Below are 25,054 nucleotides of genomic sequence, written 5' to 3'. Positions count from 1 at the left end.
CGTAAGCACACATGATTGTGCGTGATAGTACTAACCTTTAACAGTTAATTTTACTCATTTTCATTAATTACTAGCTTCTATGTAACTGTTTTTATATTGTTTTACTTTCTTTTTTATTCAAGAAAATGTTTTTAATTTATTTATCTTATTTTATTTTATTAATTTTTTTCAAAAGTACCTTATCTTCACCATACCTGGTTGTCCAAATTAGGCATAATAATGTGTTGATTCCACGACTGTATATATCGGTTGATATCGGTATCGGTTGATATCGGTAATTAAAGAGTTGGACAATATCGGAATATCGGATATTGGCAAAAAGCCATTATTGGACATCCCTAGTCATAAGGATATGTGTTTGAAATTATCTGAACCTTTATTGGGTCTGAAAAATTTAAGACTTTGCCATTTCTATGGTATTAAGTAGATTGTTAAGGACTGTTGTTGAGCCAATGTTGATGTGCTAAAACCTCTTTCTTGTTTAAAATCTATATACAACATTAACTTTTCTTTGTTAATGCATTTAGTAATAAAGTGTTTTATATACATACAAATACATATTAATCACATGCATTATTGTTGACAGCCCAAATTATATGTACAATATATATATATATATATATATATATATATATATATATACATATATATATATGCCCACTCAGGTCAAGACCCCCGATGAAGATGACGAGCATGCAGATGAGCTTGCCTGAGACGGTTTCTCACAGTTTGTTCAGAAATTATTTGGTTATGCAAATCTTTGCAGCAGCTGTCCAGGTGGCTGGTCTCAGACGATCATGGCGGTGCACCTGCTGGATGTGGAGTTCCCCGGCTGGTGTGGTTATACATGGTCTGCGGTTGTGAGGCCAGTTGGATGTACTGCCAAATTCTCTGACACGCCTTAGGTGACAGCTTATGGTAGAGAAATGAACATTCAATTCACGAGCAACAGCTCTGGGGCCCAACAGTCAGCATGCCCAACTGTACGCTCCCTCAAAACTTACAACATCTGTGGCATTGTGCTGTGTGATAAAACTGCACATTTCAAAGTGACCTTTTATTGTGGGCAGCCTAAGGCTCTGTGCTCTGTCTGTGACTGTGTTCTCTCTGGAGTACAGACCTTGGTACCATCTCCCCATCAGCCAGTCTGTGATGATGTCCACTGTGGCAGATTTAAGAGGAACAATTTTGATTGTGCTCGGACCAAAAGCTTTATTCATGCCCTCATACATCACGTGGATGTTACCACCAAGGATGTTACCACAGGATGTTACCACCGCTGTGTGATAAAACTGCACATTTCAAAGTGACCTTTTATTGTGGGCAGCCTAAGGCTCTGTGCTCTGTCTGTGACTGTGTTCTCTCTGGAGTACAGACCTTGGTACCATCTCCCCATCAGCCAGTCTGTGATGATGTCCACTGTGGCAGATTTAAGAGGAACAATTTTGATTGTGCTCGGACCAAAAGCTTTATTCATGCCCTCATACATCACGTGGATGTTACCACCAAGTCTGAATGTTGCAGCACAGGTTCAGCCAGTAGTTGTTTGCGAGTTGTGATGCACCAGGTGTTTTTGAAAAATATGAGAAAAAGTTACTGAAATAGTTAGTGAATATGTGCCGACTCGAAAAATAAAATTTTAATGAACTACTGTTGCTTAAAATCCACCTTTTTATGTGACAATGTTGATTACCGTATTTTTCGGACTATAAGTCGCAGTTTTTTTCATAGTTTGGCCGGGGGTGCGACTTATACTCAGGAGCGACTTATGTGTGAAATTATTAACACATTACCGTAAAATATCAAATAATATTATTTAGCTCATTCACGTAAGAGACTAGACGTATAAGATTTCATGGGATTTAGCGATTAGGAGTGACAGATTGTTTGGTAAACGTATAGCATGTTCTATATGTTATAGTTATTTGAATGACTCTTACCATAATATGTTACGTTAACATACCAGGCACGTTCTCAGTTGGTTATTTATGCCTCATATAACGTACACTTATTCAGCCTGTTGTTCACTATTCTTTATTTATTTTGAATTGCCTTTCAAATGTCTATTCTTGGTGTTGGGTTTTATCAAATAAATTTCCCCCAAAAATGCGACTTATACTCCAGTGCGACTTATATGTTTTTTTTTTTCTTTATTATGCATTTTCGGCAGGTGCGACTTATACTCCGGTGCGACTTATACTCCGAAAAATACGGTATTCCTGAATTGTCTGCCTTCTGTCTCACTAAGATTAACTTCTTGGTCTTTCAGGAAAATGATGCTGCCATGGTAAACCGAACCAATGACATCCGCATAATTGGCATCATTACAGTCACATGTCTTCTTGGTATCTCATTGGCTGGCATGGCGTGGGAGTCAAAGGTCAGCCAGTGCAAATTATGTGTCTGTGTTATTAGATCATAATTAAGATGAAAGATAAGAATTGAGAGTTTATCGTTGTAAGTCCTGCCAGGTGATTTGGTTTGATAAGAACAAAGCCTCAGTAACATGTGAAGTCTCGGTCCGTTTTTTAAAGAAGGTCCTCCTTCTAGCGAGTTGCTTTGGCATCCAATTAAATCCGCTTGTTCCCTCTGATTAGGCAGGAACATTCTCTTTGATAATAATGTTGACGCTTCACCTTTTATGAAGCTAGAACTTCGCTGTCAGTCCCACAAGATTAAACAGTCCAAAGTTGTGGGGTTTTTTTTGTCTGTTAATTTAGAATCAGAATAGTTTTATTGCCATAGTTTGAGAACGGGTTCACATACTAGGAATATTTCTTGGTACAATCGTGCAACATAAAAACACATCTAACACAGAATAGGTAATAAAAATGAGCTATACAAACTTTAAAAACTGTAAGGCTTTATTAAGGGCATGCATTAAAAACAAATGAAGAATGTATATATGAATGAATGAATGAATGAATGAATGAATGATCTTTATTGTCATTGTGCATGTACAGGTACAGGTCCAACGAAATTTAGGTATTTTCCCTGAAGTGCTTTATAAATAAATAAATGGGTTGTACTTCTATAGCGCTTTTCTACCTTCAAGGTACTCAAAGCGCTTTGACACTACTTCCACATTTACCCATTCACACACACATTCACACACTGATGGAGGGAGCTGCCATGCAAGGCGCTAACCAGCACCCATCAGGAGCAAGGGTGAAGTGTCTTGCTCAGGACACAACGGACATGACGAGGTTGGTACTAGGTGGGGATTGAACCAGGGACACTCGGCCATTCTTCCACTGCGCCACGCCGTCCCGTCTTTTGCATTTAAAAAAAAAGAAGAAACCACACAATATACAGAAACAACACAATATACACAATATGCAATATACAATATGGCCTAAGACCACTCTAAGAGGCAATGTAAAAAAAACGAAACAATAAAAAGTATAAAGTGACTAGTAAACTGACTAGAGAGGAGTAATGCTGGTTACCGGTGTGCTGGGGGGGTGGGAGTCAGTATTTCCTACCTCCTATATATATATATATATATATATATATATATATATATATATGTATGTGTGGGGAAAAAAAAATCACAAGACTATTTCATGAAATAGATGAATAGATGAAATAGTCTTGTGATTTTTTTTTTCCCCCACACATACATATATTGCGCTCTACTACGGTATCGAGCACTATTTTTTGGATAACCTTATTAAGACATATATATATATATATATATATATATATATATATATATATGACTAATAAACAACAATCTAACATTTAACTTTCACTAGTTCCACTCCTTTTTATCCTGCCACTCCCCCTTCTCCAGCCCCCTAGCCAATTAAATGTTAACACTACTGATAGTCACACAAACTAAGTGTGGTGAAATTACCAGACAGGAAACATGACATTGCACATAAACTGCCAATCACAACAGCCTAAGTACAGTACTAGCAAAATAAACTAAAACGTACAGTGTGTGTAAAAAAAAAACAATACCACATGCTAATCAAAACATTTTCTGAACAGATTTTTTTTTTTTAGAAACTAACAAGTATTACAATAATATTATGATTAATAGACTACACTTTCCTTACTTTCAGTTGTTAGGTTCACAGGAGGGCATGGTTCAGCAAATACACATACAGTAATTCGAGATGTCAAGGGGGCAAATATTTGCCTTTTTTTAACTGATCGCAATCAGCTGATAAGCTGCCAAGCTCAGCCGATCTTTAGTGTTCACGGGTACTTGAGTGAGCATACTTGCCAACCTTGAGACCTCCGATTTCGGGAGGTGGGGGGCGTGGTCGGGGTGGGGCGGGGGCGTGGTTTGGGGCGTGGCTAAGAGGGGAGGAGTATATTTACAGCTAGGATTCACCAAGTCAAGTATTTCATATATATACACAGGTAAAAGCCAGTAAATTAGAATATTTTGAAAAATTTGATTTATTTCAGTAATTGCATTCAAAAGGTGTAACTTGTACATTATATTTATTCATTGCACACAGACTGATGCATTCAAATGTTTATTTCATTTAATTTTGATGATTTGAAGTGGCAACAAATGAAAATCCAAAATTCCGTGTGTCACAAAATTAGAATATTGTGTAAGGCTAATACAAAAAAGGGATTTTTAGAAATGTTGGCCAACTGAAAAGTATGAAAATGAAAAATATGAGCATGTACAATACTCAATACTTGGTTGGAGCTCCTTTTGCCTCAATTACTGCGTTAATGCGGCGTGGCATGGAGTCGATGAGTTTCTGGCACTGCTCAGGTGTTATGAGAGCCCAGGTTGCTCTGATAGTGGCCTTCAACTCTTCTGCGTTTTTGGGTCTGGCATTCTGCATCTTCCTTTTCACAATACCCCACAGATTTTCTATGGGGCTAAGGTCAGGGGAGTTGGCGGGCCAATTTAGAACAGAAATACCATGGTCCGTAAACCAGGCACGGGTAGATTTTGCGCTGTGTGCAGGCGCCAAGTCCTGTTGGAACTTGAAATCTCCATCTCCGTAGAGCAGGTCAGCAGCAGGAAGCATGAAGTGCTCTAAAACTTGCTGGTAGACGGCTGCGTTGACCCTGGATCTCAGGAAACAGAGTGGACCGACACCAGCAGATGACATGGCACCCCAAACCATCACCCAACCATGCAAATTTTGCATTTCCTTTGGAAATCGAGGTCCCAGAGTCTGGAGGAAGACAGGAGAGGCACAGGATCCACGTTGCCTGAAGTCTAGTGTAAAGTTTCCACCATCAGTGATGGTTTGGGGTGCCATGTCATGCCTCAGATACGCACGCACAAATGGTATTACACGCACGCACTTCTGAATGCACGCACATACGTATTACACACTCACAAATTGTACACGGCGGAAGTGTCCCAAAATTAAATGTAAAAAAAACAGCCAAAAGAGGGTTCCTGCTTCTCACAGATCATAGATACGCACGCGCAGATTGTATTACACGCTAAGGCTGGGCGATATGGACGACAAAGGATATCGCAATATATTTTTACTTAAACTCGATATTCAATATATATCTTGATATATTTTCTGGTGAAAATATTTATATAAAGATATTAATTTTTGAGCGAAATTCACTGAAATTGAAGTGAATGACAACTGTACTGTAAACAGTCAGTGGCACTTTTATTAATCCAGTTAGTCAAGATGGGTATTAACAGCACAGAAAAGAAACTGTTTACAAACCCCATTTCCATATGAGTTGGGAAATTGTGTTAGATGTAAATATAAACGGAATACAATGATTTGCAAATCATTTTCAACCCATATTCAATTGAATGCACTACAAAGACAAGATATTTGATGTTCAAACTCATAAACTTTATTTTTTTTTGCAAATAATAATTAACTTACAATTTCATGGCTGCAACACGTGCCAAAGTAGTTGGGAAAGGGCATGCTCACCACTGTGTTACACGGCCTTTCCTTTTAACAACACTCAGTAAACGTTTGGGAACTGAGGAGACACATTTTTTAAGCTTCTCAGGTGGAATTCTTTCCCATTCTTGCTTGATGTACAGCTTAAGTTGTTCAACAGTCCGGGGGTCTCCGTTGTGGTATTTTAGGCTTCATAATGCGCCACACATTTTCAATGGGAGACAGGTCTGGACTACAGGCAGGCCAGTCTAGTACCCGCACTCTTTTACTATGAAGCCACGTTGATGTAACACGGGGCTTGGCATTGTCTTGCTGAAATAAGCAGGGGCGTCCATGGTAACGTTGCTTGGATGGCAACATATGTTGCTCCAAAACCTGTGTGTACCTTTCAGCATTAATGGCGCCTTAACATATGTGTAAGTTACCCATGTCTTGGGCACTAATACACCCCCATACCATCACAGATGCTGGCTTTTCAACTTTGCGCCTATAACAATCCGGATGGTTCTTTTCCTCTTTGGTCCGGAGGACACGACGTCCACAGTTTCCAAAAACAATTTGAAATGTGGACTCGTCAGACCACAGAACACTTTTCCACTTTGTATCAGTCCATCTTAGATGAGCTCAGGCTGTTACGGCACGTGCACAGTCAGCTGTTCCTTTGTCAACACACGCCGCAGGACACGCCCATACACACTCTGCTTCTGCTGCCAAGCGCCAGCACAGCTGCGCGCAATCATCAATTGACACACCTGCTGCTGATGACACCACTCCCCATAAAAGCCAGCGTGTCCAGAGAACCAACGCTGGAACGTAGTCTCTGCTTGCAGTAAGCTTTCGTCTCTGGCTCCTCACCATTGTTTGCTCGCTCCAAGTGACCTATTGACCTTTTGCTCATTTGTCCTTGACGCTCCTCTTGTTTTCCCCAGAATTCCCTCTGTCGCCTTGGAGGTGAGCTGTGTGCCTCACTTCTCTGGACCCCTCTGGATTCTGATTGCCTCCCTCGATCCTCGACCCCCACTTTGGACTCGGACCTCTTGACGCCCTTCTCTGCCCCACGGACCCCCGCTTGTATCACGGATTCTCCTATCTGCCTCGCCCTACTGAACTGGTCGCATTCTCACTCAACACGCACTCACAACAACCACTGGTAAATATTCATTGTAACATTTCACTTAGTCCTGCAAACATACATAGTAGCATACACACTCCACCTCATAATCAAGCTCAAATAAAACTGTTGAGTTTTATTCTCGTTGCTGTGTCGTCTCCTTCCCCGTCGAACACAACAGTACGTTCCAGCCATGTCGGAACCAGACGGCACAAGAAGACCCAAGTCCGCGTCCTCACCCCCAACCCCCCACGACTCCTGACCTCTCGTCCATGCAAGCTGCGATCCAGGCACACCACTCTCGATTTTCGAATCTGGAGAACAAGCTTGATGTCGCCTTCGCTATAATGCTGGCTAAACTGGAAAACCTTAGTCCAAGCCTTGCTCCTCCACCTGTGCCGAGTAACGATGCTCCGGCAGCCGCCACCTCCTGGAGCCCCTCCTACGCCCGGGAACCCAAGATATCCAGCCCCAGTCCCTTTTGAGGGGGACTTTGAACTTTGTCGGGGTTTTTTGGTTCAGTGTGAACTCATTTTTAAGCACCAACCATCTCGCTATGCTTCTGATGGAGCGAAGATTGCATTTGTGTTTTCGTTGCTCTCTGGACAGGCTCTCAAGTGGGCCACCGCAGCAGTAGACAAGACTTTGGGGCTGAGCACCAACTATGCTGCTTTTCGAGCGGAGTTCCAGGCTGTGTTCGATCACCCCGTGGACGGGGGGGATGCTGCTTCACGACTGCACTCCATCCGACAGGGTTTCCGCTCAGTTGCGGCCTACACTCTCGAGTTCCGCACTCTGGCGGCTGACAGCGAGTGGGGAGACAAGGCGCTCCAGAGTGCATTCAGGAGAGGGCTGAGTGACGAAATCAAGGACGGTTTGCTGAGGGACCGACCTACCTCATGTCGAGCCCTCATCGACCTGGCTCTCTTATTTGACCAAAGACTAGGTGAACGAGCAGCAGAGAGAGCACAGACTTCTGCTAGCTTTCAAGCTAGCTCACCTCCGAGACCCAAGTTTCGACCTGTCGACCACGCCACTGTGTTTCGGCCCACACCTCCGTACATGCCAGCAGCAACTGTGGAACCCATGCAGCTGGGCAGGTCACGCCTGGAGGCGGCAGAGAGGGAAAGGAGATTCAGGCAGCGTCTCTGCCTCTACTGCGGCTTGGCTGGTCACCCAATCCGGAGCTGCCCGACGAGGCCAAAAGACCAGGCTCGCCACCAAGGGGGTTCCTGGTGAGCCACACCACTGTTCCCCAAATCAAGAGAGACCCAGGCATTCTCTTTCCTGCATCCCTGGCCTGGAGCTCTAGGACTCTGACCGTGGGGGCCTACCTGGATTCCGGAGCAGACGAAAGTTTTATTGATCACGAGTTTGCTCGCCAAGCAGGTATAACCCTAATTCCACTGGAGACTTTCCTGCCAGCACAAGCTCTGGATGGACATCCCCTCGGACCCATCAAACACCGCACCGAACCCCTGTCTCTGACCCTCTCGGGGAATCACACCGAGACCATCAGCCTCTGGGTGCTCGACGCTCCCGTCGCCCCGCTTGTCCTCGGACGATCTTGGCTACGACAGCACGACCCTCACATCTCCTGGTCCACGGGCAAGGTCCTAGGTCGGCAGTTCCCCCGGCCTGCAGGGTCAAGCCCACCTCACCTCCCACTGATCTCTCCTGTGTTCCCGCTGCTTATCATGACCTTTCAGCAGTATTTGACAAGGTACGTGCATAGACCTTATGACTGCGCCATCGACCTGATTCCCAACGCTGTCCTTCCCTCCAGCAGACTTTACAATCTGTCTCTACCGGAAAAGAAAGTCATGAAGGACTACATCACAGAATCCCTCGCCTCAGGTCTCATCACCCCCTCAAAGTCCCCGGTGGCAGCAGGCTTCTTTTTCGTGGGAAAGAAAGACGGTTCCTTGAGGCCTTGCATTGACTACAGACAATTAAACTGCATTACTATCAAGAATAAATATCCCCTACCTCTGCTGAGCTCCTCTTTTGAGCCCCTTGCTCCTGCCACTATTTTCACAAAGCTTGATCTCCGAAATGCCTATCACCTGGTGCGAATCAAAGAGGGTGATGAATGGAAGACGGCCTTCAACACCCATCTTGGACACTTCGAGTACAGGGTGATGCCATTCGGCCTCACTAACGCACCGGCTGTTTTCCAGGCCCTCGTCAATGACGTTTTACGGGACATGTTGGACCATTTTGTTGTCGTGTACCTTGATGACATTTTGATTTTTTCCCAGAACCAGCAGGAGCACCAACGACATGTCCGCCTGGTCCTCCAACGCCTGCTGGAGAACAGGTTGTTCGTCAAAGCAGAGAAGTGTGAGTTCCACGCACCTTCAGTGGGATTCTTGGGTTTTGTTGTTGAGAAGGGCCACATAAGAGCGGACCCTAAGAAGATTGAGGCGGTACTGGAGTGGCCCCAACCCACCACCCGTACGGAACTAAGACGGTTTCTGGGATTTGCCGGATTTTATCGACGTTTCATCAGGGATTTCAGCAAGGTAGCTGCACCCCTCCACACACTCACTTCTACCAGTATTCCTTTTCAGTGGACCAGGGAGGCCAGTGAGGCCTTTAATAGACTGAAGAGGAGTTTTGTCTCTGCCCCGGTCCTCGTCCATCCTGACACGGACAACTCCTTCATCGTGGAGGTGGACGCGTCGGATTCTGGGATTGGAGCAGTGCTCTCCCAACGCTCCCGTAAGGACAACCTTGTACACCCTTGTGCATTCTTTTCTAGGCGCCTCTCTCCAGCTGAACGGAATTACGATGCCGGTAACAGAGAACTACTAGCTGTCCATGAGGCCTTGGCGGAGTGGAGACACTGGTTGGAGGGAGCAAAACATCAGTTTCAGGTCTTGACGGACCATCGCAACCTGCTCCACATTCGTTCCGCCAGGAGGCTTAACGACCGTCAGGCTCGCTGGGCCAATTTTTTCAGCCGTTTTGATTATACGCTCTCGTTTAGGCCAGGCTCCAGGAACACAAAGGCCTACGCCCTCTCCCGTCAGTTCTCGGAGGAGCCCACGTGTTCGCCAACGGCGGAACCCATCCTTCCTCCTGCCCGGATAGTGGGCATGGTTACTTGGGAGGTGGAGGAACAGATAAAGACTGCCCTGCGGTCTAATCCGGCACCAGGTGGCGGCCCACCCAACAAGCTGTTTGTTCCCCGTGAGTTCCGATGTAAGGTGCTGGATTGGGGGCATTTCAGTATCTTCTCCTGCCATCCAGGGTTTCAACGCACGCTATCCTTCATCCGACGGCGGTTCTGGTGGCCGTCTATGGCATCAGACACCCGTGAGTTTATCGCCGCTTGTACCACATGCTCCCGCAATAAAGCTTCCCACAGACCTCCGGCGGGCCTCCTGTGCCCACTACCTGTCCCCGGCCGTCCCTGGTCCCACATCGCATTGGACTTCGTGACGGGATTCCCCATGTCCCGAGGTAACACAACTATCCTTACCATTGTCGATCGATTCTCGAAGGCTGCATATTTTGTTCCCCTCCCCAAGCTTCCCTCCTCCTCCGAGACTGCTGACCTCCTTGCACTGCATATTGTAAAGCAACACGGTATCCCGGTGGATATTGTTTTGGATCGTGGTCCCCAGTTCACTTCCCGGGTGTGGCAGTCATTTTGCAAGGGGATTGGGGCTACGGTCAGTCTTACCTCTGGGTATCATCCCCAGAGCAACGGACAAGCGGAGAGGGCCAACCAATGCGTAGAGACCATGTTGCGTTGTGTTGCCGCTCGCCAACCCACCTCCTGGAGCAAGTACTTGCCTTGGGTCGAGTACGCTTATAACTCTATGAAAAGCTCGGCCACCGGCATATCTCCTTTTGAATGTTCCCTGGGCTATCAACCTCCTATGTTCTCTCAACAGGAGGTCGAAGCAGCAGTTCCGTCCACTCGAGCCCACATCAAACGCTGCCATAAAATTTGGAGGACCGCCCGGGATGCACTCTTGAAAGCCTCCGAAAGGATGCGCCGTAGTGCCAACAGGCGCCGCATCCCTGCACCATCATACCAACCTGGACAACAGGCGATGTTACGCGCCAAGGACCTCCATCTCCAGGTACCCTCCCGGAAATTGGCACCTCGCTACGTCGGGCCATATTCTGTGGAGGCCATTGTCAATCCTGCCTCCATAAGACTGTCTCTCCCGCCTTCTCTAAAGAGGCACCCTGTGTTCCATGTTTCACAGCTCAAACCAGTAGCAGAAAGCTCTTTTTCACCCCCTGCCCCTACCCCCCCCTCCTCCTAGGATCCTCGAGAGTGGTGACCCAGTATGGCCGGTCAAGGAGATCCTCAGGGTCCGTCGGCAGGGTAGGGGGCTAGTGTACCTGGTAGACTGGGAGGGCTATGGACCAGAGGATCGATCATGGGTACCGGCCTCCTATCTTGCGGACCCCTCACTGTTGGAGGATTTCTACCGGGCTCACCCTGAGGCTCCCCGTAGCTCGTCGGGAGCCTCGCATAAGGAGGGGGGCACTGTTACGGCACGTGCACAGTCAGCTGTTCCTTTGTCAACACACGCCGCAGGACACGCCCATACACACTCTGCTTCTGCTGCCAAGCGCCAGCACAGCTGCGCGCAATCATCAATTGACACACCTGCTGCTGATGACACCACTCCCCATAAAAGCCAGCGTTTCCAGAGAACCAACGCTGGAACGTAGTCTCTGCTTGCAGTAAGCTTTCGTCTCTGGCTCCTCACCATTGTTTGCTCGCTCCAAGTGACCTTTTGCTCATTTGTCCTTGACGCTCCTCTTGTTTTCCCCAGAATTCCCTCTGTCGCCTTGGAGGTGAGCTGTGTGCCTCACTTCTCTGGACCCCTCTGGATTCTGATTGCCTCCCTCGATCCTCGACCCCCACTTTGGACACGGACCTCTTGACGCCCCTCTCTGCCCCACGGACCCCCGCTTGTATCACGGATTCTCCTATCTGCCTCGCCCTACTGAACTGGTCGCATTCTCACTCAACACGCACTCACAACAACCACTGGTAAATATTCATTGTAACATTTCACTTAGTCCTGCAAACATACATAGTAGCATACACACTCCACCTCATAATCAAGCTCAAATAAAACTGTTGAGTTTTATTCTCGTTGCTGTGTCGTCTCCTTCCCCGTCGAACACAACACAGGCCCAGCAAAGCCGACGGCGTTTCTGGGTGTTGTTGATAAACGGTTTTCTCCTTGCATAGGAGAGTTTTAACTTGCACTTACAAATGTAGCGACCAACTGTAGTTACTGACAGTGGGTTTCTGAAGTGTTCCTGAGCCCATGTGGTGATATCCTTTACACACTGATGTCGCTTGTTGATGCAGTAGTGAAGTGAAGTGAATTATATTTATATAGCGCTTTTCTCAAGTGACTCAAAGCGCTTTACATAGTGAAACCCAATATCCAAGTTACATTTTTTTTTTAAACCAGTGTGGGTGGCACTGGGAGCAGGTGGGTAAAGTGTCTTGCCCAAGGACACAGCGGCAGTGACTAGGATGGCGGAAGCGGGGATCGAACCTGCAACCCTGAAGTTGCTGGCACGGCCGCTCTACCAACCGAGCTATACCGCCCCCAGTACAGCCTGAGGGATGGAAGGTCACGGGCTTAGCTGCTTACGTGCAGTGATTTCTCCAGATTCTCTGAACCCTTTGATGATATTACGGACCGTAGATGGTGAAATCCCTAAATTCCTTGCAATAGCTGGTTGAGAAAGGTTTTTCTTAAACTGTTCAACAATTTGCTCACGCATTTGTTGACAAAGTGGTGACCCTCGCCCCATCCTTGTTTGTGAATGACTGAACATTTCATGGAGTCTACTTTTATACCCAATCATGGCACCCACCTGTTCCCAATTTGCCTGTTCACCTGTGGGATGTTCCAAATAAGTGTTTGATGAGCATTCCTCAATTTTATCAGTATTTATTGCCACCTTTCCCAACTTCTTTGTCACGTGTTGCTGGCATCAAATTCTAAAGTTAATGATTATTTGCAAAAAAAAAATGTTTATCAGTTTGAACATCAAATATGTTGTCTTTGTAGCATATTCAACTGAATATGGGTTGAAAATGATTTGCGAATCATTGTATTCCGTTTATATTTACATCTAACACAATTTCCCAACTCATATGGAAACGGGGTTTGTAAGTAGCACAGAATTACATAACATAAATAAAATAGAAAAATATCCTTTTAACGTAAAATAAATAACATAGCTGTGCAAATAATACAAACTGTATCAAACTCAGATAAAAAATATATTTGCAGGTAGGCACTTTTTAATTCCCAGTCCATGATGTAATGGACTGTCACACACGTTCGGTTCTGGTCAGCGCTAAGTAAGTAACTTGACTTAATTGTGCTGCTATGACCTTCCTCACTTCGGCGTACATTTTTGGCGGCATTTCTCATGCGAAATATGCCCGGCTTGGCAACTGGAGAACGGTTTTGATTTGGGCTTACATGGTAAACAACTCAAATTAATGTTTTATCCAGACGCATACATTTGTCCAAATGTGGCCAAGTAGACGCATTGTGGGTTTCCTGGGTGTCGTCTACATCGCTAAAAGAAAAATACAAAGAAGAGAATCCCTCTGCCATCTTCCACTAGTTTTTTTAATATATAAATCAAAAATGTCCTCTTCTCATCTACGACTCTCTCGTCATCATTTGGGATGTTTGTTGTGATTTCCCTTCCTGGGTCCATGACCCGCCCTATCTTGCCTCTGATTGGCCTGTCCATAATGTTTTGCCCTAATCTCAACCAATCGTGACTCATCATAGTAAACAACCAACCAATCATGGATGTTCTTATACGTGCAAGCACGTCTTGGAAGGAGAAAGGGGAGGGGTTTAGTATCCCGTGGAGGGGAGCGGGGGAGAGTCAAGGAACACAACAAATAAGCAATGTTTGGTCATTTTAACGTGAAATATATTATATCAATATCACGATATTTTCTTAATTCATATTTTGATTAAAAATATATCGCTCTATCCTACAAACTCGATATATCGCCCAGCCCTATTACACGCATGCGCTTCCAAATGCACACGCACAAGTTGTATTATACACTCATAAACCTGGATGTGTCTCTCAAATCTTACACAGTAGAAGTGTTGCAAAAGGCATGTGTAAGTAGACGGACAGCCTATCGAGGGTTCTTTCTGATTAGGGAAATAGGTACAATTAAAACACACGTACGCGGGTCTGAATACACACACTCGGATTGATATACAGACACACAAATTAGTACACACGCACGCAAATTGGATTACACACGCATAGACGTTTGAAAATAATTTTGCTACAATAATACTTCAATATATATCCATATATACATGCAGGGTTTGAATCCCAGGAAGGTGCCTGAACACAGAGCAAGTTATAAGGAACATGTCGTCTTTCCACAATGCAAAGCAGCTTCTAAGATACCGTATTTTTTGGACTACAAGGCGCACTTGAAATCCTTTCATTTTCTCAAAATTCGACAGTGCGCCCCATAACTCTGTGCGCCTAATGTACGGAATAATTTTGTTTGTGTTTACCAACTTCGAAGCTATTTTATTTGGTACATGGTGAAATGATAAGTGTGACCAGTAGATGGCAATCAAACATAAGAGATACGTGTAGACTGCAATATGATGGCAGTCACACATAAGAGATACGTGTAGACTGCAATATGACTCAAGTAAACAACACCAAAATTCTATATGTTCCATTGAAAATCTATCAAAATGTTTTGGTACGACTTTGGTAAGCTATGAAGCCGCACCGCTTGATGGATTGTACTGTGCTTCAACATACGAGTATTATTATGGTGTGTGTATAAGGTAAGACATATTATCTGGCGTTTTGATTTGCAATATTTTGCAAAAGAAACGTTTCTTACCTTCTGGTACCTGCTGACCTGTATTTGGGATCTGCATAAGTCCTGAAAATGTGCACGTTTCCGCCTTTGTAGTCCGTGTATACGCCGTAGTCGATAAGCTTCTTCTTTTTCTCTATCTTCTTGTTATGTGACATTCATCCTCCGCTGTTGCCATTTCTAATAAAAAGTAGTGTAAAGTTCTTACATATATCTGTCAGTAGACTCAATATGAAAGCGCTAAAACTACCAGTGTAGTAAGTTTACATTATTCACCCAAGGAACTTTAGTTATTAGAGAGTTCCTGTCTGACATTTTTTTTCCGGCGTTGTTGTTGCACTAGTGAGCCACGGATGAGAAGATGCTGCTCCGTTATTGATTGAAGTAAAGTCTGAATGTCATTAAAACAGTTAGCTCCATCTTTTGACATTTCTTCCACCCCTGTCCTTGCACGCTACACCGCTACAACAAAGATGACGGGGAGAAGACGCTGAAGGTGAGCCACGTAAATAAGACCGCCCACAAAACGGCGCATCCTTAAAAGACTGTCAGAAAGCGGCTTGAAGATGATCTGTAAAACATCATCTATGCAACATTTTGACCAAAGAACCACCATTACATGTTATGTAGACCACAAGGAAGTGTTTTCCATTTAGAAAAAATAAATAAAAATATGACCCCTTTAATGCGCCTTATAATCGGTGCGCCTTTTGTATGAAAATAGACCTGACTATACCTGCTCATCAGCAGTGCACCTTATAATCCGGTGTGCCCTATGGTTCGGAAAATACGGTACTAATCCTCACCACAATGGCATTTGTTCCCACTACTGTTATTATTACAAAAAAAATTTTATGGTCATTTACAAACTTGAAGAGTAAGTTTCTGGATACAGGAAGGCTTTGAGGGCAAAACTCAAATGATTTGAATGGTCGGTAATAGTAGTTTTTGCTTTGTTATTGTGCGCTAACCACTTTATTTTGTTGAAAAAAATTCTACGTAGCATTCAATACAACATATTTAAAACATCATCTGATTTACAACTATAATAGCAACTTCTAAATTTAATAAAATAATATTTGTAAAAATGTGTTTGTGTTTTACTTTAGGTACTCGATTTAAAACATTTTCATTGGTATAATATATTGTCAAAATAATCAAATCGGAATCAGAGGCAAATATATTGGCATCCCTAAACAAAATATTTTTAAATAACAAAATAATTTTCTTCTTTCGCAATCTTTTATCATCATCCATTTTCCTTATGTCCAAAAGTCACAAGTAAATATGCAAGTGATGTGTAGTATTCCAGTATTCCAATAAAGATGTGCCTTTATATTTTGTTGTCTTTTAAAGGCCCAGATTGTGTTCTTCCTGGTGATCATGGTGTCGTTTGCCAGTTACGTTGTGGGAACCATCATCCCTGCATCGCCGCACAAACAGGCCAAGGGCTTTTTCAGCTATAAATGTGACTTGTTGATGGTTCAAATGTTTCTTCTTTGGTAGCTTTGAAATAGCATAACCAGTCTTAAATACAAACTGTTTTCAAGTGTACCTCTTTCACACTAAAAAAATCTGTTTGACTTTTAACAGCGGACATATTTGCTGAAAACTTTGTACCCAACTGGCGGGGGAAAGAGGGAAGCTTCTTTGGAATGTTTTCCATTTTCTTTCCCTCGGCTACCGGTATCCTGGCAGGAGCCAACATCTCTGGAGATCTGAAGGTATATATGATGTGTATTTTATTTTTACTGTCATTTACAGATTTGTTCTTGGTTTTTGTAATAATTTGGCTATGACTATAGTCTGTGGAATGGCATTCTTGGTCATCATAGTATTGGGAAATGCAATGTCAATGGTCAGCTCCCCCTGGGCTTTAGCGCTGAGCACGAAGTCATGGTCACCAATTCTGTATTCTGTCACCGAACTTGACAAAAGACGAACTGGAAACACCTGTGGTCCCAACAATGGAACATCCTTGACCATGTCCAGATAAGATCTAGGGACAGACGAGATCAATTCATCGCCCACTCAATGCCTGGGGCAGACAACTGCATGATGGATCACCAACTTCTTGTCTCTCATCAAGACCTAGAACCCACCAAAGCAGGTCTCAGTAATCATCCCTTACAGTGCCAAGCTCCATTACTCCACAGGCATTTCAAGACTTCAGGGAAAATCTATTGAAAGAAACCTGATGAACCTCCCAGAGCCAGCCTACTTTGAGGATCACTGAACCAACCTTTGCGATGCCATAACCACTGCCGCCGAGGAGACGAATGGCTTTGCTCAAAAGAAGAACCAGGACTGGTTTGCCGAGAATAACAAAACCGTTTCCGTTCTCCTTAAAGCCAAACTCAGAACATGTTTAACCCCTAAAATCCCTGAGCTAATCAAAGACCACATATGCTCCTCCCTCCCCCCCCCATTATAGACCCACTGCAATTTGCATACCGCCCAAACAGGTCAACCGACGATGCAATCGCACACGTATTGCATACCGCCACGACACACCTGGACAAAAGGCAGGGAAACTATGTGAGAATGCTGTTCATAGACTACAGTTCAGCATTCAAAAACCATAGTCCCATCCAAACTCGTCATCAAGCTGAAGGACCTGGGCTTGAAGTCAACCCTCTGTCAGTGGGTCCTGGATTTCCTGACAGGCAGACGACAAGTGTCGAGAGCAGGGAACTGCACCTCATCACCTATCATCCTCAACACCGGTGCCCCCCAGGGCTGTGTTCTGAGCCCCCTCCTCTATTCACTCTACACACATGACTGTGTGGCTAAAAACACCACCAACTCCATTGTGAAATTTGCTGATGACACAGCTGTGGTGGGCCTGATCTCCAGTAACGATGAGACGGCCTACCTGAGTGAAGTGAAGAACCTGGCACTGTGGTGTCAGGAGAACCACCTCGCCCTGAACGTCAGCAAGACCAAGGAGATCATAGTGGATTTTAGGAGACGGGGGGCAAGGAACAACAGTCCACTCAGCATAGACGGAACGCCGGTCGAGAGAGTGACCAACTTCAAATACCTCGGAGTGACAATATCAGAAGACCTGTCCTGGACCACACACATAGACAACGTGGTGAAAAAGGCACGACAGCGTCTCTACTTCCTCGGGAGACTCGGGAAGTTCAAGCTAAACCACAAGATCCTCAGAAACTTCTACTCATGCACAACAGAGAGTGTCATGACTGGAAACATCACCTCCTGGTTTGGGAATAGCAACAGACTGCAGAGAGTGGCCAGATCAGCCGAGCGCACCATCGGAGGTGTGCTTCCAACCATCTGCAATATCTACACCAGGCGGTGTAGATCCAAGGCCAAGAGGATAGTGAGGGACTCTAGCCACCCAAGCAACTGCCTCTTCTCACTGCTGCAGTCAGGCAAGCGCTACCGGAGTCTCATGGCCAACACGGAGAGACTCGGGAGGAGCTTCTATCCCCAAGCCATCAGACTGCTCAACTGATTACCACTTATCACAATTGCACAAAACCGCACGCACAAGAATCACTTTACTTATCACTGTAAATACCGGACTACAATACTCTTCATTCAATGACTGTAAATAATGTAAAAACAAGAGTATAAAGAAGTCATACTGTTCCATTATCTTTGTTCATACTACTGTCACTACTCAACTGCCAAAAGAACTGTAGACAACTTGATATTTATTACTTCCTATACTGTATATACTGTGTATACCGTATATACTGTTATACTATTTGACAATGCACTGGTACTATATGTGACTACTGTACTTTTACTTGTACTGATACTTCTACCATAACTACTGGGACTTATTGTGCAACTTCTTTCTTTTCTTTAGTTTATTTCGAACATGAACACACTTACATCATAATACATCACACAATTTCATATCATTTCATTTTACATCATGCCCGAAAAGGAGTAGGAAGAAGCAAAGCTTATTTAATCCTACCCCTTTCCCACATCAAGCGTTTACAAATATATAGAATCATTTACTGACCTTTTTATATAATAAAATAACATCTATGAATTAGTATACAACAGTTTTGTAATATGTAATTAATTAATTAATTCAGTCATTATTAACATACTGAGATGAAGAATATCTTATTTTCAATAAGGTTGAAAGTATTTCTCATAATTCTTCTTTTTTGTACTCTGTAAGCACTATTATTTTGAACAACCTCTTAAACTGGATCAGTACAATTTTTAACTTCTTTACTTAATCCATTCCATAATTTAATTCCACATACTGATATGCTAAAAGTTTTAAGTGTTGTACGTGCATATAAATGTTTTGAATTATTTTTTCCTCTAAGGTTATATTTCTCCTCTTTAGTTGAGAAGAATTGTTGTACATTCTTTGGTAGCAGGTTATAGTTTGCTTTGTGCATCATTTTAGCTGTTTGCAATTTTACCAAATCACCAAACTTTAATATTTCTGACTTAATAAATAAAGGGTTTGTGTGTTCTCTATATCCAACATTATGTATTATTCTAACTGATCTTTTTTGTAACACGGTTAGCGAATGTAGCGCACATTTGTAGTTATTTCCCCATATTTCTGCACAATAACTCAGATATGGTAACACTAGCGAGCAGTAGAGAATATGTAGTGATTTTTGGCCCAGGACATATTTTGCTTTATTCATTATTGAAATGTTTTTTTGCCACCTTATGTTGTATGTTTTGTATATGAGATTTCCAGTTCATTTGATCATCTATTAATACTCCCAAAAATCTAGTTTCTTTTACCCTTTCTATGTCTACTTCGTCTATTTGTATTTGTGTATGATGCTCTTTTCTACTATTACCAAATAGCATTATTTTAGTTTTACTGAGATTCAAAGATAGTCTGTTTTTGTCAAACCATCTTTTTAATTTGTTCATTTCTTCTGTTATTATTTGTATTATCTTCTGTGTGCTCTCTCCTGAACAGAAAGCAGTTGTGTCATCTGCAAATAAAACCAACTTTAAGTCCTTCGTAACCTTACAAATGTCGTTTATATAAAGATTGAACAATCTTGGTCCCAGTATTGACCCCTGGGGTACATCACAGGATATATCTAGCCGTGTTGACATATTTTCACCCATCTTTACATATTGCTTCCTGTTGGTTAAATAACTTCTTACCCAATTCAATACCAAACCTCTGATGCCATATCGTTCTAATTTTCGTATTAAAATATCATGATTAATTGTGTCAAATGCTTTTGTTAAGTCCATGAATACTGCGGCCGCACATTCTTTACCATCTATTGCATTGGTAATTTCCTCTGTTATTTTGGTTAGTGCTATTGATGTTGAGATATTTGCTCGGAATCCATATTGGTTCTCCACAAGCGTCCCACTTTTGTTAATAAATAAATCTAATCAACTATTGAATAATTTTTCCAAGATTTTGGAGAATTGTGGAAGTAATGAAATTGGTCTGTAGTTAGTAAACTGGTGTACGTCTCCATTCTTATAAATTGGTACGACTTTTGTAATTTTCATTATATCAGGGAATTTACCGGTTAAAAATGATACATTGGTGATATATGTCAGAGGTTCTGAAATGTTTTGTATAACCTTTTTTATCGTTACCATATCTATTCCATGACAGTCGGTTGAGGTCTTGGATTTACAATTTTTTACAATTTTGATTATTTCTTCTTTTGTTACACTTTTAAGAAACTTATTGTCTTGTAATTAATTTACATCAGAGCTCTTCAAATTTTTGTATTTTTTGTATTTAGTGTATTAGATTCAGCAACTAGTGTTTGGATCCCACTGTACGCAATATCTGAAGAGCATGGAAAAAAGCATTTCACTGTGGTGTACTCTGCATGTGACGAATAAAAAAACCTTGAAACCTTTAAACCTTGAAAACCACACCACTGCGGAAAACAAGCAGAAATATCGGCAAACATGAGAGGAATGCCAGCGAGGAATCCGAGAAGCTCAAAACATAAAGCAGAGGAGATCTAAAACTATGCAGACCAACAATACCTGCGCCCCTTCTATGCAGCTACCCGATTGATATTTGGGCCCACAAGGTCATCAGTGGGTGTACTGAAGAATGCAGCTGGCTATGCGATACCTGACAACCAGGCTATCCTCGATCACTGAAATCCGCACTTTGAGGGCTTACTTAATGACCACTCACATCCTTGAGCTCCTTTGTAACACCCCAGAGCTTCCCATCCACCACTGGATGATCATCACCTCATGAGTTCATCACAACCATAAGCCGGGCAAAGCTCCAGGACCAGAACCCTGAACGATCTTTAACATCTGGGAAAAGCACAGCCCTCCTGGACAACTTATACGATGCAACCGTCATTACTACCTTCTAGAAGGGTGACAAAGAGGATCGGAATAACTATTGTGGCATCTTACTCCAGAGTATTCCAAGTAAGATCTCTGCCCGGATCTTCCTCATCCGCATCCTTGTTCTCCTCCCTGAGTCTCAGTGAAACTTTAGACCATCTCGAGGCACAATCGACATGATCATTTGTGCTCCAAGAGAAGAGTCTGTAATTTTTATTTTCTGGGCTCTATAGGTCTTTGACAAAGTCCCTCATCTTGTCCTTGCTCATTTCATCGCCCTATCCTGCTCCGTTCACGACGGCATTGTGGATAGGGTTTGTCATCAAAATGTATTTCCAGACCCACTTCCTCATTGTACATGGCTGCCATGTTCAACAAGATCCCACCAGACTCGCCGTCCAACAACGTCGATACCCGGGACTCAAGGGTAGCAATTTTCAGGCCATGTGATAAAAAATGTTAATTGTTTAAAATCAAATCAACTTTTTAATTGAACCTTTGTTGTATATTTGATGGTCTTGTGATGGGTGATGAGCCAAGAAGACGCCAACGAGGAATTGTCGAACAAAAAGCTTTATTTGTTTCAGCGGGCCTCAGGCGAGAGCTGCAGTTTCGAGGAGAAAAAGTATGGGTCTGATTACTCTTCTTACGTCCTCTCGGACCACAGTGACTAAATACCCCACGCCAAAGACCCCCACTCGTTGTAACTCTAGCCTTAGAGCCGGCCAGTCAATCTTTCCCTGACATTATTTCTTTGATCAGTTTGAGTCAGGTGACCTCCGACCCCCATTTTCTACTCCTGCCTGTGGGGGCTTCCTCTCAGATGTCGCTAATGTTTCTATTATCACTCCTAAAATCCAAACCTGCATTCCTGTAGGATTCCAATTTCCTGGGGGCAAGAGCCACCACTCTCTAGAGAGCTTGTGATGGACATGTGCATTTTTGAAGCAAACTAAGGGCATATTTCCTTAGTAGAATAATCCTCTAAAAGATTCTGTTACCAAATACAAACACATGCTAGTTCACTATCATATAAGAAAATGGTACACAGTATAATTCACCACACTTTTAACAGTCAGCTGATACTGACAACAAGGGGTGTTCAGATCCGATACTAATATTATATAACTGTCCAATATCAGTAAAAATAACAAGTATTGAATGATATCAGTTCACATCTAAAATCTACGAAATAAACTTAGTAGATATAATTTTATCTTGTGAAACAATATGTGCACTCTTGGTGACTGTTATGGAATTGTTGTTGTTACAATTGTACATTGAAGCACTGGTCACACACATTTGCTGTACGTACAAGTGTACAATGTGTCTGCCTCTCTGCCCACCAGAACCCAGCAGTGGCCATTCCCAGAGGAACGTTGATGGCAATATTCTGGACCACCTTGTCCTACCTCATCATCTCTGCTACTATTGGTATACTCTGCTGTCTCTTTTTAACACAAACAAGCTGGGATAACTCTTTATGAGTGTTAAAAAGTGGCCTGTACAATTTTGTACTTAATTAAGTTACCAAATGACATATAGAAGACATGTAAATGTGGTTGTCATGTGGCAGTCATGTGACTATCCCCAAAATGGTGTCAGGTAAGATAGCCTATTTCCAAATACTTTTTTTTAAACATTTAAGTTAATTTAAATCCTTGTGTGGCAAAGAGGAATGATGCACAACACTCCTACATTTAACACTACCAAGTTGGATAACGTCACCCTCTTAAGAGGAGGGACCCTTGAATTAGACCCCCCTCCCATTTTACCCTTTACCCCTGTAACAGCCTTTGAATGGTCTCTTGACGAAAATCTTCGACAAGTCACTTCGGTTATTCTCCACAAAGTGGCAAGGAGGACATGGTCAATTCAAGCACACATGTCAGCAGCAGCAGTTTCGCTCTCTGTTTCCGGAGCAAACCACATGACAAAGAGGGAGAACTAGGGATGTTCGATAATATCGGACTGCTGATATTATCGGCCGATAAATGCTTTAAAATGTAATATCGGAAATTATCGGTATCGGTTTCAAAATTATCGGTATCGGTTTCAAAAAGTAAAATTTATGACTTTTTAAAACGCCGCTGTGTACACGGACGTAGGGAGAAGTACAGAGCGCCAATAAATCTTAAAAGCACTACCTTTGCGTGCCGGCCCAGTCGCATAATATCTACGGCTTTTCTCACAAACAAGTGAATGCCACGCATACTTGGTCAACAGCTATACAGGTCACACTGAGGGTGGCCGTATAAACAACTTTAACACTGTTACAAATATGCGCAACACTGTGAACCCACACCAAACAAGAATAACAAACACATTTCGGGAGAACATCCGCACCGTAACACAACATAAACACAACAGAAAAATACCCAGAACCCCTTGCAGCGCTAACTCTTCCGGGACGCTACAATATACACCCCCCGGTATTTAAGAGTTGGACAATATCGGAATATCGGATATCGGCAAAAAAGCCATTATCGGACATCTCTAGGGAGAACATCGACTTAACAAAGTGGAACAATGGCGAATCCCCCCCCCCCCCAACCAAACTTAACAAAAGAGTGTTCGTACATTTTAACAATAGCTCTAAATAAGTTCACCATTGGTGCAAGGCAAAATTAAAAGCCTCAAGTTAGATCAACAAAGGAGCAGGGAGACTGTGGCACGTCTTACCTGCTTCATGAGCAGTCAAGTTCTGCCGACAAACACGCAATAACAATTTATTGTGTTATTCATGCACACTGTTGTGTGCATCAATACGTTTGCACATAGATCATCATTTTTGATCACATTCGTGCAAACATAAATACCCCCAAGGTATTTATGTGACATAAACTCCAAACATAATTTTAGGACCCTAACCCTATGCAAATATAGGTACCGTATTTTCCGCACTATAAGGCGCACCGGATTATTAGCCGCACCTTCAATGAATTACATATTTCATAACTTTGTCCACCAATAAGCCGCCCCGGATTATAAGCCGCGCCTACGCTGCGCTAAAGGGAATGTCAAAAAAACAGTCAGATAGTTCAGTCAAACTTTAATAATATATTGAAAACCAGCGTTCTAACAACTCTGTCCCAAAATGTACGCAAATGTGCAATCACAAACATAGTAAAATTCAAAATGGTGTAGAGCAATAGCAACATAATGTTGCTCGAACGTTAATGTCACAACACACAAAATAAACATAGCGCTCACCTTCTGAAGTTATTCTTCATTCGTAAATCCTTCGAATTCTTCGTCTTCGGTGTCCGAATTGAAAAGTTGCGCAAGCGTGGTATCCAAAATGGCCGGTTCCGTCTCGTCGAAGTCATCGGAGTCAGTGTCGCTGTTGTTCTGTGAATCCTGCCTTCCGGAAAGCTCGGACCACAGTTGTGACCGAAATATCTGCCCAGGCATTTACGATCCACTGGCAAATGTTGGCGTATGTCGTCCGGCGCTGTCTGCCCGTCTTAGTGAAGGTGTGTTCGCCTTCGGAGCTGTGTGAAAAAAGCCACCCGGCCTCTTCGCGTAAACTTCCCTTAACCACTCGCTCATCTTTTCTTCATCCATCCATCCCTTCGAGTTAGCTTTTATGATGACGCCGGCTGGAAAGGTCTCTTTTGGCAAGGTCTTCCTTTTGAATATCACCATGGGTGGAAGTTAGCATGGCAAGCTAGAACCACAGTGAAGGATGACTTCTCATTCCCTGTGGTGCGAATATTCACCGTACGTGCTCCCGTTCCACAGTGCGGTTCACAGGAATATCAGTTGCTGTGAAATACGGTAGTAATCCGTGTGCGGATGGAGAGATTGCGTCTTTTTATGAACCGGATCCTTGTCGCTTAGTAGGAGCCATTTTGTGGTCTTTACAGA

General features: G+C 43.2%; 1 protein-coding gene across 1 annotated transcript in view; it reads left to right on the top strand.

The window, feature by feature from the left end:
• slc12a3 (solute carrier family 12 member 3) overlaps positions 1-25,054 on the top strand; it is a 152,449-nt gene that overhangs the window by 46,062 nt on the left and 81,333 nt on the right. The window contains exons 6-9 of the mRNA XM_061928125.1: positions 2,270-2,380; positions 16,226-16,337; positions 16,463-16,593; positions 22,534-22,618. Coding sequence (XP_061784109.1) covers positions 2,270-2,380; positions 16,226-16,337; positions 16,463-16,593; positions 22,534-22,618 — 439 coding nt within the window. The remainder of the gene's footprint in view (positions 1-2,269; positions 2,381-16,225; positions 16,338-16,462; positions 16,594-22,533; positions 22,619-25,054) is intronic.

This window comes from Nerophis lumbriciformis, linkage group LG35 (genome assembly GCF_033978685.3).
Source record: "Nerophis lumbriciformis linkage group LG35, RoL_Nlum_v2.1, whole genome shotgun sequence".
Taxonomy (NCBI): Eukaryota; Metazoa; Chordata; class Actinopteri; order Syngnathiformes; family Syngnathidae; genus Nerophis; species Nerophis lumbriciformis.
This window is presented reverse-complemented; position numbering and strand designations above follow the sequence as displayed.